Here is a 16,805-nt window from a genome sequence, read left to right as displayed (position 1 = left end):
TGTTCTCAGTGTCTAGGGAATCTTGGTGGCCCGAACAGGTAAAACCTCGGTCCCAAGAGGCCACAGAGGGGGTGAGCAGGACACTGGACCTGCCCACTCTTGGCTTCAGCGTCACCTCCGCCCTCTCTTGAATCACTTCCCTGGGTCACGTTTGGTGCCTACATCCTAGTCTATCTTCCAGACTCTTCTTGCCATCAGAAATGACCTTATGCATTGATTGTCTCCTCTCATGAGAACATGATCTCCAGGAAGATAAGGGCTTGGCCTGCTGATTTCTATCTATCCCGGTGGTAGAATGGCTCCTGGCACAGAGCTAAGCTTCATAACCACAGAGCAGGCGCACGCATTGTTCCTCAAAGACCTAGCAGCACCTTCTGATCGGAGACCTTTGCACTCGTTCCTTCCTCCTGGACAGGCCTCCCTAACCCACCCCATACCCCACGTTGCCACGGCCACAGCCTGCACATCCTGTGGACTCCCAGCTTGGATGCCACTTCCTCTGGAGCCTGCCCTGCCCCTCTCACCCCTCCGTTCACTCGCTGCCCTGTCCTTCCATAGCCCTCAGCACATTGCTGACTGCGCTCCGGGGGCCCTTCTTCCCCATCAGCACGGGAGCTCACGGAGGGCGGGGTTTCTGCCTGTCTGTCCGCTTAGCCCTCTGTGCCTTAGAACAGTGCCTGGTGCACAGAGGGGCTGATGGAGCGAGATGCTTACTCTTTGAGCTGGGTTAGGATCCACTGTGTGCAGATTCCAGATTCCACAGTGATCCTCCTCCCAGCCCAACCCCTCCCACTGGTCATGACCTTTACAAGGTGATTGTGAGGGGGGGTGGGGAGGGGTGTGTGGGGGCGGGTGGCAGTGGAGGGAGCTGATGGTGCTGTGACTAAGTGTAGTGATGGTTTGACCATGAGTTGCTCAGTCACACTGGACCATCTTCTGTCCTCCTTCAGGCCAGAGCTGTTTTCGGAGTGGGGGGGGTTCCTCTCTTCCAAGGGAGAACCCAGCTGGGGTGGGGAGGGTGAGGGGCAGGGAAATCCCTCAGACCCAGGCGTGTGGAGTCAGAGAAGGCTGCATGGAGGGGGAGGGGGAGTCCCACCCCCACCTCAGGCTTCATGATGTCAGACTCTGCCCGTGCCTTTCCCAGACAGGGACAAAGGCCCATTGAGAGCAGGGTGGGGCTTGAACGCCTGGGTCCTAGAGGAGTGAGGGCCCTGGTGCCTGGGCTTTGGAGGAGGACGCTGAGATCCTGGGGTTCTCCTATGTCACAGCCTTCAACCTCAATGCCAACCCCCTTGGGGTCATGTGCCCGTGCGGTTTCGGGGTCCATCCCCTCTCTAGGCGTGAACCAAAGGCTGTCCCTGGGGGCAGGGCGCACAGGCCAGCGTGTCCACAGAGAGCACTGGCAACCATTGCTGAAATCTGCAATTCCAGGTCCCCAGGCCCCAGGAGGTTGAGGCCCTGGAGAGCCTGTGCCTGTCCAAAGCGGGAGCCACCACTCCGATCCAGCTGAGCCTTCTAAACCAGGCAGGTGTGATAGGGCTGCTGTGACAGAGTACCACAGACTCGGTGGCTTCAAAAACAGAACTTATTGTCTCACAGTGCTGAGGCCACAGTCCGACGTCAAGAGGTTGGCAGGGTTGGTCCTTCTGAGTGTGGGGGCAGGGGGGAGGGAGGGCGAGGTGGGAGGGAAGGATCTGTTCTAGGCTTCTCTCATTGGCTTATAGATGACGGTCTTCATGTTCACATGGCGTTCTCCCTGCGTACAGGCCTCTGTATCCAAATCCCCGCTTTTTATAAGGACACCAGTCCTCTTGGATTAGGGTCCAACCTACTGACCTCATTTTAACTTGACTATCTCTATCAAGACCCTATTTCCAAATCAGGTCACAATCTGATGTACTGGGAGTTAGGACCTCAACATTGAACTTTGAGAGAGTGGGGGACACACAGTTCAACTCATAACTCATAAGCAGCCACACAGCCTGATGAGCAGAACACTGCAGACCCTTCTCCTTTTTCAGATGAGGAGGCGGGGTTGCAGAGTGGAGAGAGGATGGTGGCAAGGTCCCACAGCTCATGGGAGCCCAAGCTGTCCACCTGCCTTCCTCTCCCCACCCTTCAGCCTCCATTCAGGAAAACCTCTCCCAGAGGATGAGCCTCTCATGGCTTCCAAGACAAAAGGTACAGGACTGAGCTGGCTCCTGGCTGAGTTTAGTTCGGCTCCCAGAGTGTTGATTGAAAAAACAAAATCCCTTTAATCAGTTGCCAATATTTTAAAAATCAGGAAATTTCCCGTCAAAATAAGCATGGCTGCCTTTTCTTGAAAAGAAGCTCTAGCATGTTTGGCCTGCCTTTGGGCGTGACAGCCATCTCCTGGTCCCCCTAACGATCTAACCCAGGCCTCCCCATCGATGTGCAACATCGGGGCCAAGTAGCCGCGGTCGTTTATCACCGTGCTAGTGCTGACGTTTTCTTAGGGGCTAAGAAGAGAGTGAAATGCATCTTCTCTGTTTCTGTCAAAAGTGGGGAAATGGCATACATTGAGAGGGACACGATTTCAGGAAGAATGGGAGGGAACTTCACTCCTTGTGGAGGTGAGCGGTCTTCTCCCACGTGTCTTACGAGCAGCGTGTCCTTACTGAGAGGCTACCGCTTACTGTGCTCCTCTGAAACCCAGCCACCACCCCTCACTGCTCACAGTGCCTGCCTGGAAGGCCAGTGTCAGGACCCCTTTCTACTCTGCAAAATTATCAAGTACTCCCCAGAAAACTTTGGTTTATGTGGGTTCTCTCTATAGCTGCTCAATGTCTTAGAAACTGAGCCCAGGACATTTTGAAAGCACAAGGCACACCAGCACATGACCCATTCCCGTCAGAGGGATGTGGTTGATCCGTCACGGAGCTGTACACCCTCAACAGTAGGAGAGTGAGAAAGACAAGCAACGTTTTAGTGGTTTCCACCTGGTGAAGCCCTGCCAGGGGTTCCCCGGACCTTGCTTTGAGAACCCGTGTGAGGACTGAATTTGTTACCCTTGTTTCAGGAAGGCTACAAGGAGAGGAAACTTGGTTTTTAACTTCCAGCCCCTGCTGTTGCAACATAGGTTGGTTCTAGGTCTTCTGAAGAGGGGAAGGAAGGGAAGAGCAGGAAAGAGATTTCCTTCGCCGAATCTCCGTGCCAACCCCAGTACCCACCAGCCCTGCACACCGGACCAGACAGGGGCCGGAACAAGCCTCTGGCATGGGCCTCAGGCAGCAAGAAAGGGCAACAGACACTCTAGTATGGAAAACAACAGACAGAACCATTTTATTCCAAGTCCAGTCACGGAGGGGTGGAGGGCGAGGCAGGAATAAATACAGAGGGGTGGGGGTGTGGCCCGGGGGTCCAGCCGGGGAGGCTCTATGTCTTGCAGCATATCCCACACTTTGATTTATTGCAGCAGCCGCAGCAGAACAGGCAGATGGGGAAGTGGGTGTCTCGCCTCCTCAGCCTCGGGAGCACGGGCTGCGGGGAGGAAGGGAGAGTGAGCAGAGCTTGGGCCTGGGAAGGGCTGGGGAGGCCCGGAAGGGAGTCTCAGGCGCTCTCACCATCAAGCCAGCCTCGGCTCCGGCTGCATCCTGGGCTTGCAGGGCTGCGAGCTGTCCTGTCTGCGAGAGCAGAAGGGGTGGTGAAGATGGCCGGGGCCCAGCGGGGCTCTCAGACTTGCCTCCACACACCGGCTCCTCCCCAGCCTGCTGCCACCCCTGCCTGGAACACGTCTCCCTGCGTCCTGCCCCATCCGTTCTGTTCCTCAAACCTTATCAGTCAGATTAAAAGTCTGCGGGGCTCCCCTTGCACATGGAGGAAAGTCAGTATTTCCACAGTTGTCCACAAGACTTGGCCCATCCGCCCCTTGGTCTCCTCTCCAAGTACCATCCCCTTCACTCACTACACCTTCTGATCCTTGGGGATGTTTGCCACACTTGCCCTCTCCCATGCCTCTGCTTGCTGTCCCCTTCTCTCATCCTCCCCGTGCTAGGTCAAATTCCATTTTCTCACCAAACACTCCTGCTTCACTGCCAGCCCCTGATTCCATCTAAAGTCCTCCCCTCACCCCTCCCGGTCACTGGAGTATCATCATACTTTTCCATTATTCGCGAAGAGCGCGTTTACTAAAACACAATGATGTTATTTATGTTTTAATGGTTCACGGACTCATTCCCTGATCGGAACGTTAGCTCCGCGAGAGCGAAACTCTTCTCTCATCTACCTTGTTTGCTGTGTGCTCCCCACTGTCCAGAATAGGACTTCCCATGGGGCAGCACGCCGTCACTGGGGAGTTCATTTGGGGCCTCCAGTCCCTGATGCTCAGGCCCCAGCTCTCTACTTCGAGCAGCTGTCCGTCCCCCTCGCCCTGTCGTGAGTTCTGCCCCGCGCTAAGGGGTCTCCAGCTGCCCTCAGCACTCCCCTCCCAGGGCCTGGCTGTCCGGTGGTCTCGGCTGCCGAGCCGGACCCAGGCCCTGGGAGCTCACCTGGTGTGGAAAAACCGAGCCACTGGCCAGGCTTGCCAGGAGGAGGGACAGGAGGCAGGCAGCCTGGATCCGCGTGCTCAATGCCATCGTGCCGTCTGGCTGGCTGTCCTGGTGTCCTGCTGTCCCACTGTTAGGTTTAGGACCTGCTGTGGTGTCGGGGGCCCCGTTTCAGTTGCTTTTATGGGTGCTTCTGGAGGAGGCGGGGGTGCTAAGCCCCCTCCCCTTTGTCCTAACTCATTTCCAAGAAGGTGGTGGCGCCGACAAGACGGGAGATAAGCGGGAACAGAGTGACAGGGAACAGTGTTATGTCACCCTTAGCAGAGGTGTGTCCAGGGGGTGGGGCAGACGGGCCGCAGACACGCGCCTCCAGCCAGCCACCTGGGAAACACTTGCCCTGACATGGCATCACCCTGTTGACCTCAGAAAACATCCGCCCCCCCTTTTGCCCCAGAAGTTGAACGGGTCGATGAGCAGGAGCGAGGTGACCTATTCCCCACCCTTTCCTGATGTCCTCATCCCCTGAGAGGCTGGCTGTCACTTACGGGCCCCTTGGGGGTGCCCAGCATAATTCCTACCGCTTCAAGCTCCCTTCAGACAGGGCATCGATCCCCACAGGAAACACGGGGGCAGCCAGACGCACGGGTTTGTGTCGGCACGTGCCCCCAGCGTGCAGGTGGTTTTCTGAGTATCAGAAAAGGTCTCTGGAATTTCTGACCACAGAAGCCAGTAGTGTTCGTTCATAATTGCTAACACTGGATGCCTGCCTCTTCTATGCAGATGTACTAACCCACTTCCGTGCCACCTGTCCTCTGAGCGGCTCCCGCCTGCCCCATGCTGGGCTCTGCTCTGTATTCGGGGGCCCCAGCTGCGTTCTTCGGCACCAGTCCCCTGGCTGCCCAGACCCTGCTCCCTCTTAGCACCGCGCTCACCCCAAGACTGGTTTTCTCCACTTTCTAGGAGAAGTAAAGGCAGAGATGGGGGCATGCCCAAGCTCACCCAGTCGGAGGCAAGAGCTAGGGTTCCCTCCTGAGCAACCTGACTCTGGGGTCTGTGCGCTCACCATTTGGCTTTCCTGTCTCCCCGCAAGCACAAGGGAGCATGCTAGACCGGGGCCCGCACCGGCACCTGGAATCCAGCAGCAGTGGGAGTATTTAAACCGCAGACATCGCTGACTCTACAAACCTGGGCCTTTTTTCTTGAGAGCCGGTTTTCCAGCAGGTCACTGGATGGAGAGCTGAAGCAGGGTGCCTGACTGTGGCAACCTCCCTCCCACCGCTTCTGAACCGGCTTTGGGTGCACGTGGCCCAGGGAACCACACACCCCGAGTTCACAGATAGGCCTCGGGCCATGCTGCCTCCCTGACCCACTCGGGGACCACCCAGGCAGGGTCAGCGCCAGCCTGAGAGCCTGTGGACCATGCAGCCAAGGAATGAACTCTCTTCCCCGCCCTGGACTGCTGCCAAGGCCCACTGGAAACCACGAAAATGGGGGGTGTGGAGTCTGGGAAGTGCAGGCCACTGCCTGCGGCACACACCTTTGCTCAAAGATGGCCTCAGACAGAGGGGGAAAGGGAGTCGGGCCATCAGAGGGCAGGACAGTTGGGAGCATTTGGGATGGGACCAGGCAGAGAGCTCGGCCGGGTGAGCAGGCTGGCCAGCTGCAGGCCCCTCGCTCTCCCCCTGGGAGATGCAGCAGCGTCCCCCAGCATCGCCAGGCATCACGGCATCGCAGCTCAGGCCAGGTTTCGTCACCAGCCGGGGCAGGGGTCACAGGGCAGGCGCCAGAGCCACGGTGTGAGGCGACAGGCAGACGGGCCAACCCTGGCTTCCTGGCCATCTGCCCTTCCTGGGGGTGGGGGGCTCAAGGCCAGGCTCCACCATTGGCTGGTGCAGAGGGGAGGGCTTCACCCCTTCAGGGCAGGGTCAGGAGCCAGTGCTGTTTTTAGCAACAGATGACAGGAGAGACCCCAGCCTCTCCTCCAAAAACATGGGACATGTCCTTGACCCCAGCTCCCCACGCCCTCACACCACCTATGTACACCTGGAGCCTCAAAGGGGACAGTCCTTCATCTTCACCCGACCGCCCCCCAGACTGGGGACCAAGAGGTACAGGATGCCAGGGACTGGCACACAGCCGTGTACATGGCAGCCGAGGCGCTGCTCCTGTGGAGCTCCGCACGGACGCCGGGCCCCCTCCGCATACCCGAGATGGACAGAGACACAGACAGACAAGGCGGGGCCACATGGGGCCAGTTTATTGCAGTTAAATACCTCTCTCTCTCTCTATTTTTTTCGTCCACTTTTCCATAAAGAAAATTAAAACACACACACACACTCAAAGGGGAGCAGGGATCCAGAAACAAGAGGTGGGGTGGGACATGGCCTCCCTGCTTAGGTCCAGGCCCCGGGGATGGCCCCCCTAAAGCCTCCCCTCCTTCCCGAAAGCACCCTGTCTCAGTACCTCTAGAGACCAAGGAGGCAGTGGGATGTGGCAGGGCCTCTGTCCTCCTCCCTCTTGCCTCCAGGCGAGACCACTAGAAGTGCTGGGGCTTAGTGGGGGCCGGGAGAAGGGAGACAGACAGAAGGGGGAGGGAGGGTATCATTTCCCAAGTTGAGGAGAGCGGTGGGCGCTTATCCACAGAAATGCATTATTTCTCCCCGTTTTGTTAAAAATCTACTATAAAAAAACGCAGCTGGGGGAGGGGCGTCTGTCCCTCTCTGTGCTAAGGGCTGGGGAAGGGGCAGCAGCGGCCGGAGGAGCCCCCGCTGCGCGCTGGGGCGGGCGTCACTGCCGCGCGCTCTCGCCCACCATCTCCAAGTTGTGCTGCTGCAGCTGGGCGCGAAGCACGGCGTTCTCGTTCTTCAGCTCCTCAATCTGGCACACATGACAGACGGGACGGGGAGCCAGGGGCTGGCTCCCCGCTCCCGGGCTGGCTCCCCCTAGCCCCGCCCCGCCCCTCACCTGCTGCCTCAGGAGCTCGTTGTCCATCTGCAGGCGCTCGGCCTCCTTGAAGGTCTCCTGCATTCGCTGGTTGGTCTGGCGCAGCTCCCGGATGTAGTCGCAGGCCTTGGACAGGATCCCTCCTTTACTCTTGGGGGTGGGGGGAGACAAGAGCGCCAGTGAGCGCTGCCCGGACCGCGCCCGCGCCCGGGGCCCAGGCCAGGCGGCCTTTCTCGGAGGGGTCGGGTGCGGGGGCACTCACCGCTCCCGTCTTGCTGTTGTCTGCGTTACAATCTGGAATGATTTTTGAGAGTTGGACGATCCAGTTGTTGATCTTGTCCCTCCGCCTCCGCTCCACTGCAAGAGTAAGAGCAGCGTGGACGGCCGCGCTCCGAGAACTTCCTGCGCTCCCGGCGCCCTCCCGCCGTGCGTGGTGCCGGCCGGGGCAGGGCCCAGATGCAGGCGGCCGGCCTCCGTGCCCGCTTCACGCTGCTTCTCAAGAGGAACAAGGTCTCGGCCTCAGTGAGGCGCGCGCACACCTTTAGGGCAGAACCAACAGCTGGGGACGGCGGGTTCATTTGGTTTACCTGCCCGGCATATTTTTAACATCTGAGCCAACGTTTTTTAAATTAGGAAATTTCACGTAATAACTGGCATCTTCTGAAAAATGGGGAGTCGTGGCCTGTGTTCTTGGGAGGCAAGAATGGGCCAGAGCCCTTCACAGCCGGAAGACCCCTGGGCCCCTGTCTGGTCCTCCACAGCAGCCGTGCCTTTGATTTTCTGGAGGTCCGCAGGCCTCCCCCGAGCTTTGGGCTGCACAAGTTTGTTTTTTCTCCATCTTTAAAATCAGTCTGACCACGTCTCACCCCCAGTTAAAATCCTTCTCCAGAGCCCGGGTAGCGAGTCCCAAGCTGCCCAGGCTGGCCCTAGTGGCTCTCAGGGGCATGGCCCCCCCACCAGGCACTGGGTCACCTGAGAGCAATGTGAACCCTGCCTTGAAAGCCAGGGCCGGCAGACTAATGGAAGGCTACGCTTGAAAAATCCAGATTTGTGATTTTATTCCACAACGCGCAGCAATCTCACCCAAACTCTGTCAGCCGACTGGAGGGGCGGCTACCCCATTCAGATGGGGCATGTGCCTTCCCTCTGGCTTCTCATCGGGCTCATGTCATGGCCTGATGACAGCCGCTTGGGGTCTGCATGCATTGGCACCTAAGAGCAGGGCTCAGGGCCTACGGAAGCAAAGCTGTGCCAGAATCTTCCTTACCTTCCAAGCACAGTACTAGGCACCAGTGTGGATACACACAAGAAAGCCCAGTCACCTTCCCCAACCATCACGCCCTCATCCCTCCTGCCAGGACAGCTCACGGACAGATGTAGGCGGCGTTTGCGGAGGATACGAAGCCTATACGTGGGATTTGGAAAGTGGGGCAAAGGAGTATTTTCTCCGGGCTGGGCAGTGCTGGTGGGGGCTGCCAGAAGGGGTCTGGGTGAGAGTGAAAATGGAGGGTGGGCCACAATCACACCCCTCACTCCTCATGGCCTGAGGCTGGTACCTTCCCATGACCCCGCCGTTCTCACAAACACGCCCGGCCACTAATCGGCAAATCCCACTGCTGGCTCCTGGCACTTGGCTCTGTCTGCTCATTGCCGACCAGTCCTTCCCCATGTCCAGGTGCCCCCTGCTCTGGCCTGGGATAGGACAGCCTCTTCCAAGGACTCTCCTCCTCCCTGGTCCCTCTTCCTCCCCTGCTCTCTAGGACTGCACGCTACCCACCCAACGCCCTGGGGGGGAGTGCGCAGTACCCGGGTCCCATTACTGCTGGGGAGAGCTGCACCCCCGCACCGAGGATGGCCCCGTCCTACCGCCCGGGAACTCTGTGACTAAAAACCGCGATGGATCCAGGAGTCTAGCCCAGGCCTGGCAGCGCCGCCTACCACGTCCCCCAACGGTGCACTCTATTCCCAAGGTTTCAGCAGAGGAACCCAACAGCACATGGCTTCTCCGCTTCCTGCTCTCCTCTCACACAGTCTGGCATTCTCCAGCCAGATATCCCTCGGACTCCTCCCCTCCAGCCACCAGAGGGCAGGGATGGAGGGCCAGGCCCATCTTTTCCAGTTTTCATTTGCTTTCAACTTACTGCCCGCCCGGGAGCACCTGGGTGGCTCCGTCGGTTCAGCATCCAACTCTTGGTTTCGGCTCGGGTCACGATCTCAGCTTGAGCCCCAAGTCGGGCGGGCTCTGCATTCAGCAGAGAGTCTGCTTGAGATTCTCTCCCCCTGCCCCTCCCCCTGCTCGTGTACACGCTCTCTCTCAAATAAATAAAATTTAAAAAACCCAGAAAACAAAAAACCTTACTGCCTGCCCTACTGTGTGCAGGGCACCTTACAAGCCCCATCTGCGGTGGACTCGGTCTCTGCCCTGCTGGTGCTCACGGCACCTCTGTGCGATGTCTGTGGATGGGAGATACTGACACCTTAGATGTGTTATGATTGAAGATTGTACCAAGTGCCTGTGGAATAACAGGGTGAGCCAATGATTTCTGCACGGTGCTGGGGTGTGGTGGGCCTTCAGAGGAAGACTTGGGCTGGTTTCTAAGGGAAGGGGCATCAGTCAGCTGTGGAAAATGCAGAAATGGGGACATGGAAATATTTTGGGGGGCCAATGGGGGTGGGGCGGGGGTTGGGGAAGGCCAGGTTGTGAGGCCTCAAATGCCCTGTTGATGGGCCCACGCCCTTTCATCAAGCAGGTGGTGAGGTGGTCAGGCCTGTGGCTCGGGGAGACCATCCTGGAACATTTGAAAGGGAGGATGACCAGTCAAGACCAAGGCCACGTCTACTCCATACACGTGCTTCAGTTACACCCATAGGACGCTGAAAACAATCCAAGAAGCAAAATCTACCAGGACTGAAGGGAGAAACGGACAAACTCACAGACCCGCTTGGAGATGTTAACATTCCTCTCTCAGTAACTGACAGAACAAATAGACAAACAATTCAGGATAGAAAACCTGAAGAGTGTCAACCAACTTGAGCTCCACGACCCCAAGGGAACACTCCACCACCACCGCAGAGACACACATTCTCTCCAACCGCACGTGGGAACTTTCACAAGACAGACCATATTCAGGGCCATAAAATAAGTCTCAACAAATTTCGAAGAACTTGAAATTATATAATAAGAGTATGTTTCTGATCAAAACAGAACTAAATTAAAAATCAGTAACAAAACAATATCCAGAAAACCCACAAAAGTTTGGAAAATAAGCAACGTACTTTTAAATAACCCATGGGTCAAAGAAGAAATCATTAGGAAAACTGGAACGTACTTTAACCCGAATGATAATGAAAATACATATAGGCAAATGGGATGCAGCCGAAGAGCACCGGAGTGACATCTGCAACTAGAAAGGCTTGTGTTGGGAAAAAGAAAGGTTTAAATCATCTTGAAAGACTAGGACAAATCCCCAAGCTAATTAAACCCAAAGTAAGTTCGATGGAATGAATTAGCAACATTAAGAGTAGAAACTAACGTAATAGAAAAAGCAATCCCACCCGGCACTTAAAAACCAGATTTCACATAAAGATCTGGATTTCTGGCTCCTCAGAGGTTCCCAGCAACAGTGGGCCCAAATTCTGACCCGGCTGCAAAGGGCAGGCCCCACGGCACCAATTCCCCGTGGGGCCTGGAGATGGGCTCCCGAGTCCCAAGAAACGGTGGGAAAGAGGGGAAAAGGACAGAGAGAAGCTGATTTGAGGTCTACTTCAACACAGAATCTCGGGATTCGAGGACGTGAGGGAAGGAGACGGGGCAGAGTTGAGGGTGGCCCTGGCTTTCTGTTCTGGCTTGGGTAATTCTAACAGGGGTGCCTTTTGCCCTCTGGGAAAAGAAATGTTGCATTGGACCCTTTGCAGGGGGGCAGGGAGCTTGTTTTGGACAAGTTGAGTATGGGGTGTCTCAAGGATATCGGGAAATGAAGATTTTGAATGGACAGTTCAAACGATAGCTCTGGAGTTCAAGACAGAAGAACGGAATAGACCAGCCAGGGGCCGGGGCGAGGGGCAGCCCTGGGAGGACACTGAGGAGCAGTTCTCACCTTGTCTGAAACACAGACTCTTTTCTGGAGCAATAATGAATACCTACAATCAGGGACAGGGTTTGGGAGATACTGACCATCTCTGGGCCAAAGGCTTCAACTCTCCTGAGGCCAACGGAAGACAGGCCAGACCTTAAGGGACACTGCAAGTCAAAGTAGTTGCCAGCCTTGCCCAGTGGGAAGAATCACTGGGTAACTTGTTGAAATACAGGCACCTGGGCCTCCTTCCGACCTACTCGTTCTGAACCTTGAGAGGACAGCCCCGGAGATCATGACTGTTAAAAAGTTTCCCGGAGCTACTGGGAAGCTCTGCTCTGAGGAGCAGGCTGGGAAGGAAAAGCAAAGTGCAGGAAAATCAGAGCGCATAGAACAGAAAGGAACATTCCCGAAAGGGGAATAGGCAGGGTCAGATGCTTGGAGCACAGACAGGAAAGAAAGCCAGTTAATTTGGCAATGAGGTCGTCACAGGTGACCTCAGACGGACCTCTTTTGGTAGAGAAGTGAGCCAGACTGCCAAGGGTACAGGAAGAATGGGCAGAGGGTGGGTCAAAGACTGTGCAGGTTGGGAGACGGAAGGCAGGATGCAGCTGGAGCCTAAGGACAAGATTATGAGAAAGACTGCTGACTGCCTTCTGCAGGATGAGAACGATTCAAGACTTTGCAGGTGAGAGGCGGAGAATAAAGAGTGGGGTAGAGGGTGGCTGGATGGTATCCCCGAGTCACTGGCTGTGGCCTTACCAGGTGGCGCACCGCACTGCTGGGGGCTCGTGTGTCTGCACCGGCTGAACTCGCCGTGAGCGTCGGGGGTAGTCGAGCTAACACCATTTCACACACGACTACACAGGCGCAGAGACCAAGAAGCAACCTGATGTCATAGAGCCAGTAAGCAGCAGGGCTGGGACTGGCTGGGTTGCCCACTAGAGGCCCCTCAAACATACCACACCCCAAAACCAAGCTCAGACTCTCCCGTTCCCTTCAAATGAACCTGACGCCATCACGAAACCCTGATTCTCCAGCCTTGGAATCTTCTCCCCCATGCACTCCCCTACTTCATGCCCTGTCCTGTCTCAGGATAATATCCACAGTCTCCTCTGATGTTCCCAGCCTCTGCTGTCCCATCACCTCCGTACACAGACCCTGCTGCTGGCTTCCCCTCCAACTAGAAAAAAACCCTGGAGTAGGGATGCTGTTCTTACAAGGCCCCGCATGACCTGGCCAGCCCTCCCGCAGCGCCACCAACTTCCTCTTTCCTTCTCTGAATTCTGCTCTTCCCCAAACACAGCAAGTTGGTTCTGGCTCCGGCCTGGGTGTTTGCACTTGCTCAGCCCTCTGCCTGGCACTCTCCCTCAGGGCCTTGGCTGGCCCGTTCAGGCCTCTGCTCCAGTGTCACCTCTCAGAGAGGCCTGTGGAGCACACTGCCGCCATGACTCCCCAGCTTCTCACGCAGCTTTATCTCGTCCTTGTAACCTACGTGACCTCACGTCACACTGTGTAATTTGTCTCTCTCACCAGAAGGAACACTGCAAGAGCCAAGATCGTGTCCGTTGTATCATCCCCTGGACCAGAGGGTGTAAAAGCCAGGCAGATATGGGGTACAGATATACTAAAGGCCGAGCCCAGTGAGCTGCTCGGGTCACAGTTGCAAAGGCCCAAACCCAGCTGAACACCTGCAGAACTCTCAGGGCCTCACCCTGACATTCAGCGCCTTCCTTAGTCCTCCCTGGTCCCCCCCCTCCCCAAGCACTCTGCCTGGAACCTCCGCTTTGACCACATCAGCACTCACCGAAGCAACCTCACCCCACCCTGCCTTCCCTCCAGCCTGTGCTCCCCTCTGCCTGACAGGCTCTCCCAAAGGCCAGCTCTCTGGGGAAGACACCAGCCTGAACTCCTTTTCAGCCACCTTAACACCGCAGACCAGGCTCCAGAACAGGCCCAGGGTGCACACTGCCCAGCCTAGAATCCGCCTTTAGGAAACATTTGCTGCAAGAGGACGGTCTAGGTGTAAATGCTCCCCCGCACTTGCATGCTACCATGTCCGCTGCAGTGGCCACAGACTGGACGCACAGGGAGGTGGTGGAGGACTAAGGGAGACAGCACTAACGGCCAAGATGACCATAGGGTGGGATCTGGTGTGTAACGGAAGGGCATGATGCTCTGGCCTTGGGCAGCCAGAGGCACAGCTTCCGGAAGTCAGGTGGGCGGGGACGGGGGGAATGAGGGACAAGAGCACAATAGCTGCCACATGGGAAAACCAAATCAAACCGATTTTTCAAGAGAGGCAGGAAATCCACACGTGAACATCAAATTTGCCACTTCAGTTGTGGACCGTGAATTCAAGATCACTAGCCAGCATGACAAAACACTTTCCAGTTCAACCTCCTGCCTACCTGCTCCTGATGACGAACTTCTACCTGTTTCTACTTTTCTGGCATTCAACAAACACCTCTTATGCGCTCATGGCGTGCTAGTGATCGTGACACCAAGCACCAGGCCTAGCGGTGCCCATGGGGCCCAGAAACTCCACCCGGACCTTACCTTCATTGTGCTGGGCCCTCCTTCTTTCATCCCGTGGTGTTCTGGTTCCGTCAATCTTCCTAGAAGAGGAAAAAGATGGGCACGTGTTCTCTCAGGTCCCATCTGCCTAAACATCTATTAAGGAGTCAGACTTTAAATTACCGCTGCAAAATAAACTCTTATGCAAAAAGAGAAAAAATGCTAATTCTCTTACTTACACTCAAGAAGCAAGAACAGACCAAAAAATACACTGACTGCTTGCTGTGTGCTCAACTGTCTGGCTCCCATTCCAGAAAACCTTCCCTTGCTGTGACCCCTCACACCAGCCCCTTCCAGCGGCCCCGGCTCCTGGGACCAGGTCTCCTGCACCTACGGGGAGTAGGGGTGTGTCCGGGGTGCAATTGTCCTCTGTGTTCCCGTCTGAAGCACGTCTTGTGGCGTCATCATGACATAGAACTGACCTGCAGCGAAAGCGGGGGTTAGTGCAAGAACTGGGAGGGGTGGTGCAGTTAGAACCAGTTGGGGGGGGCTTCCCTCCCTGCTAGGCCTGCTGCCTCCCCTGCCTTCCGCCCTGGCCCCTTCCTCCCTTTACCTCCGGCCTGCAAGCTCTGGTCTGTGGTCTGTACGGACACAGCTGTGGTATCTCCCACACTGGATGCTGGGAAATAGGCAAACCGTGCCTCCCCACTGACAGCCTCAGCTGCCGGGCTGCCGCCATTGCTGAAGGGATTTTGGATTACGGCCTGGGGAGTAGGAGGACACAGAGGCCACCCTTAGCCATCTTTGTTCACCAACCCATCCCCTTCATGTCGTGTCTGACGTTCACCGCATCCTCTGGAGGGCAGGAAACCCCTCTCTGTGTGCCACTCTGCCCTGTCTCCTAGCCCCCGAACTCGGCAGATGCCTAGCAATCATTTGATGAGCTGATCCCCTTTTACCTCTAAGAGACTTTCCTGTTACCATCATCCCCATTTTACAGAAAGAAAAAATGGTATTTCAAAGCCCCTGACCCACGTTTCACCTCGCAGAACAGGGATCTGACACACACCGCCTGAGGGTCTAAAAGCAGCATCAGTGTCCCACTTGCCCCACCCCCTGGGGATTCCCTAGAACAGCGTCAGTTCCTCTCGCCATCCCCCAGGCGTTGTGGGCACCTACCAGCGGGAAGGGCGCTGCGGGACCTGGGGGCACAGAGGCAGCAGTGGGGCCAGGACGCTGGGCTGCCCCATCCACGCCCACCTGGGTCACAGCCTGCTGCCCCCCTGCGAAGGCAGCCGTAGACACAACGCTGACGGCGCCAGCCGTGTCGCCCTGGCCATCCAGCTGACCATCAGTCACCTGGACTACGCGGTACGTCACCTGCAGGGGGCGGCAGAGCAGCGAGATCGGTTCTGGGGTCCCGGCCGGGACCAGCTCTGAGCCCCTCCCAGCCCGCCCGCTCGACCCTCGGCTCAACCCTCCATTTGCCCGCGGGCTCCGGGCCCGCAGCTTCACCTGTCCTCCATTATTCTCTGTGCGGAACTGGTACTGGATGTTGTGGTCGCCAAACGCCGCCTGCTGGACGCTGGCGATGGCCACCGCCGTCTGCTCCTCCGCCCCAGGGCCGTCCCCGCCTGCGGTCGGAGGAGGGTGGGGGGGATGGTCAGTGGTCACGCGGCCAAGGCGCCCCCAGTCCCCTCCCCGGGCGCAGGCCGCGGCCCCGGTAAGCCCCGCGAGCACTCACCTTCCTGCAGCTCGACGCCCTCCTCTGCCTCGGGTCCCTTGTCGTGACTGCGGGGAGGACGGGAAGAAGAGGGGGGTCAGGGCCGCCCGCGCCCCCGCCCCTTTGCCCAGGTGCACGGCCCCCGTCCCGCCCGGCCCAGTCTGGAGTTAGGGCACCGCCGGGACCCGGGGCCAAGGGTATCAGCGCGGGTCCCCCCTCCCTCGCAGCCTCCATTTTGAGCTGGGCCCAGCGGCCGCTCGGGATCATGGCGGCCCGGCCGCCGCCAGGCCGAAGGGCCGGGGCCAGGGCGCGCGGGGGCACGGACCAGTCGGGCACTCTTACCTGGCGGCTGCAGCAGCGGTGGCCGAGGCAGCGGGATCCAGACCCGGGTCCAGCATGTCCATGGGGGGGGTGGGGGCGGGGGGGGCGCGGGGCCCGGGGGGGGGAGGGGAGGGGAGGGGAGGGAGGGGAGGGGGCGGGCGGCCGGGGGGGCCCCGAGCCCGGCGCTCACGCCGCGCGGCAGGAGGGGACGGAGGAGACACGGGAGCCGCTCGCGCTGATCACGGGGACAAACAGTGGGGTCATGTGAGGAGGAGATGCCGCCGCCGCCGCCGCCGCTGCTCCTGCAGCCGCCGCCGCCGCCTCCGCCCGCCCGCCCGCCGGCTCCCGGCGGCTCTCGGCTCCGGGACGCAGCACGGCCGCCCCCCGCCCGCTGCACGCGGCCCTCGGGCCTCCTTCCCTGAGCAGCGGCCGCCGCCGCCGCGACTTTTTTTTTAACCCGGCCCGCCCTGGATGGCTGCCGCCTCTCCCCTGGATCGCCGGCTTGCGCGTCCGCCGCCCGGCCTGGCCCAGTCCGGCGGCGGATCGCTGGTGCAGCCGCCGCTGCTTTCTATTTTTTCCCCCTTTTTTTTCCTCCTTTACTTGAGCTGCGCGCGCGCGGCGGCGGCGGCGGCGGCGGCGGCGCGAGCCCGGGGCCGACGCGCGCGGGGGGAGGGCAGCCCCCGGGGAGCGCGCGCGCTGTGTGTCTCCGATGGCGGGCGGGCG

The 16,805-nt window shown here is 58.3% G+C and overlaps 2 protein-coding genes across 3 annotated transcripts; both read right to left on the bottom strand.

The window, feature by feature from the left end:
• Positions 1-3,277: 3,277 nt before the first annotated feature.
• HAMP (hepcidin antimicrobial peptide) lies at positions 3,278-4,679 on the bottom strand. The gene is made up of 3 exons (XM_045796652.2): positions 4,509-4,679; positions 3,585-3,644; positions 3,278-3,501 (listed from the first exon to the last, which is right to left on the bottom strand). Exons 1-3 carry the CDS (start codon positions 4,593-4,595, stop codon positions 3,397-3,399), a joined length of 252 nt encoding a protein of 83 aa, XP_045652608.1. The 5' UTR covers positions 4,596-4,679; the 3' UTR covers positions 3,278-3,396.
• Positions 4,680-6,734: 2,055 nt separating this feature from the next.
• Positions 6,735-16,205, bottom strand: USF2 (upstream transcription factor 2, c-fos interacting). Of its 2 annotated transcripts, XM_087870689.1 has the most exons (11): positions 16,104-16,205; positions 15,783-15,829; positions 15,554-15,672; positions 15,218-15,418; positions 14,652-14,802; positions 14,433-14,520; positions 14,081-14,139; positions 9,590-9,690; positions 7,711-7,805; positions 7,470-7,598; positions 6,735-7,382 (listed from the first exon to the last, which is right to left on the bottom strand). In XM_087870689.1, exons 1-10 carry the CDS (start codon positions 16,163-16,165, stop codon positions 7,478-7,480), a joined length of 1,044 nt encoding a protein of 347 aa, XP_087726815.1. In that variant the 5' UTR covers positions 16,166-16,205; the 3' UTR covers positions 6,735-7,382; positions 7,470-7,477. The 2 variants fall into 2 exon arrangements, with proteins under 2 accessions (XP_087726815.1, XP_087726816.1); XM_087870690.1 differs by lacking the exon at positions 9,590-9,690 and having other exon boundaries at positions 16,104-16,202.
• Positions 16,206-16,805: the final 600 nt, after the last annotated feature.

Source organism: Ursus americanus, chromosome 21 (assembly GCF_024610735.1).
Source record: "Ursus americanus isolate L20-20 chromosome 21, mUrsAme1.1.p, whole genome shotgun sequence".
Classification (NCBI taxonomy): domain Eukaryota; kingdom Metazoa; phylum Chordata; class Mammalia; order Carnivora; family Ursidae; genus Ursus; species Ursus americanus.
Note: the sequence above shows the minus strand (reverse complement) of the source record. Positions and strands in the feature narration are given on the sequence as shown.

Bases quoted from the DNA above. Each gene is read 5' to 3' on its own strand.
- HAMP (XM_045796652.2), bottom strand. From the start codon at position 4,595: ATGGCATTGAGCACGCGGATCCAGGCTGCCTGCCTCCTGTCCCTCCTC. The intron at 3,645-4,508 runs GTGAGCTCCCAG...CTGCTCTCGCAG, and splicing joins GCTCGGTTTTTCCACACCAG to ACAGGACAGCTCGCAGCCCT. The intron at 3,502-3,584 runs GTGAGAGCGCCT...TCCTCCCCGCAG, and splicing joins GAGCCGAGGCTGGCTTGATG to CCCGTGCTCCCGAGGCTGAG.
- USF2 (XM_087870689.1), bottom strand. From the start codon at position 16,165: ATGGACATGCTGGACCCGGGTCTGGATCCCGCTGCCTCGGCCACCGCT. The intron at 15,830-16,103 runs GTAAGAGTGCCC...TCCTCCCCGCAG, and splicing joins ACCGCTGCTGCAGCCGCCAG to TCACGACAAGGGACCCGAGG. The intron at 14,140-14,432 runs GTAGGTGCAGGA...TTCCTCTTCTAG, and splicing joins CGGACACACCCCTACTCCCC to GAAGATTGACGGAACCAGAA.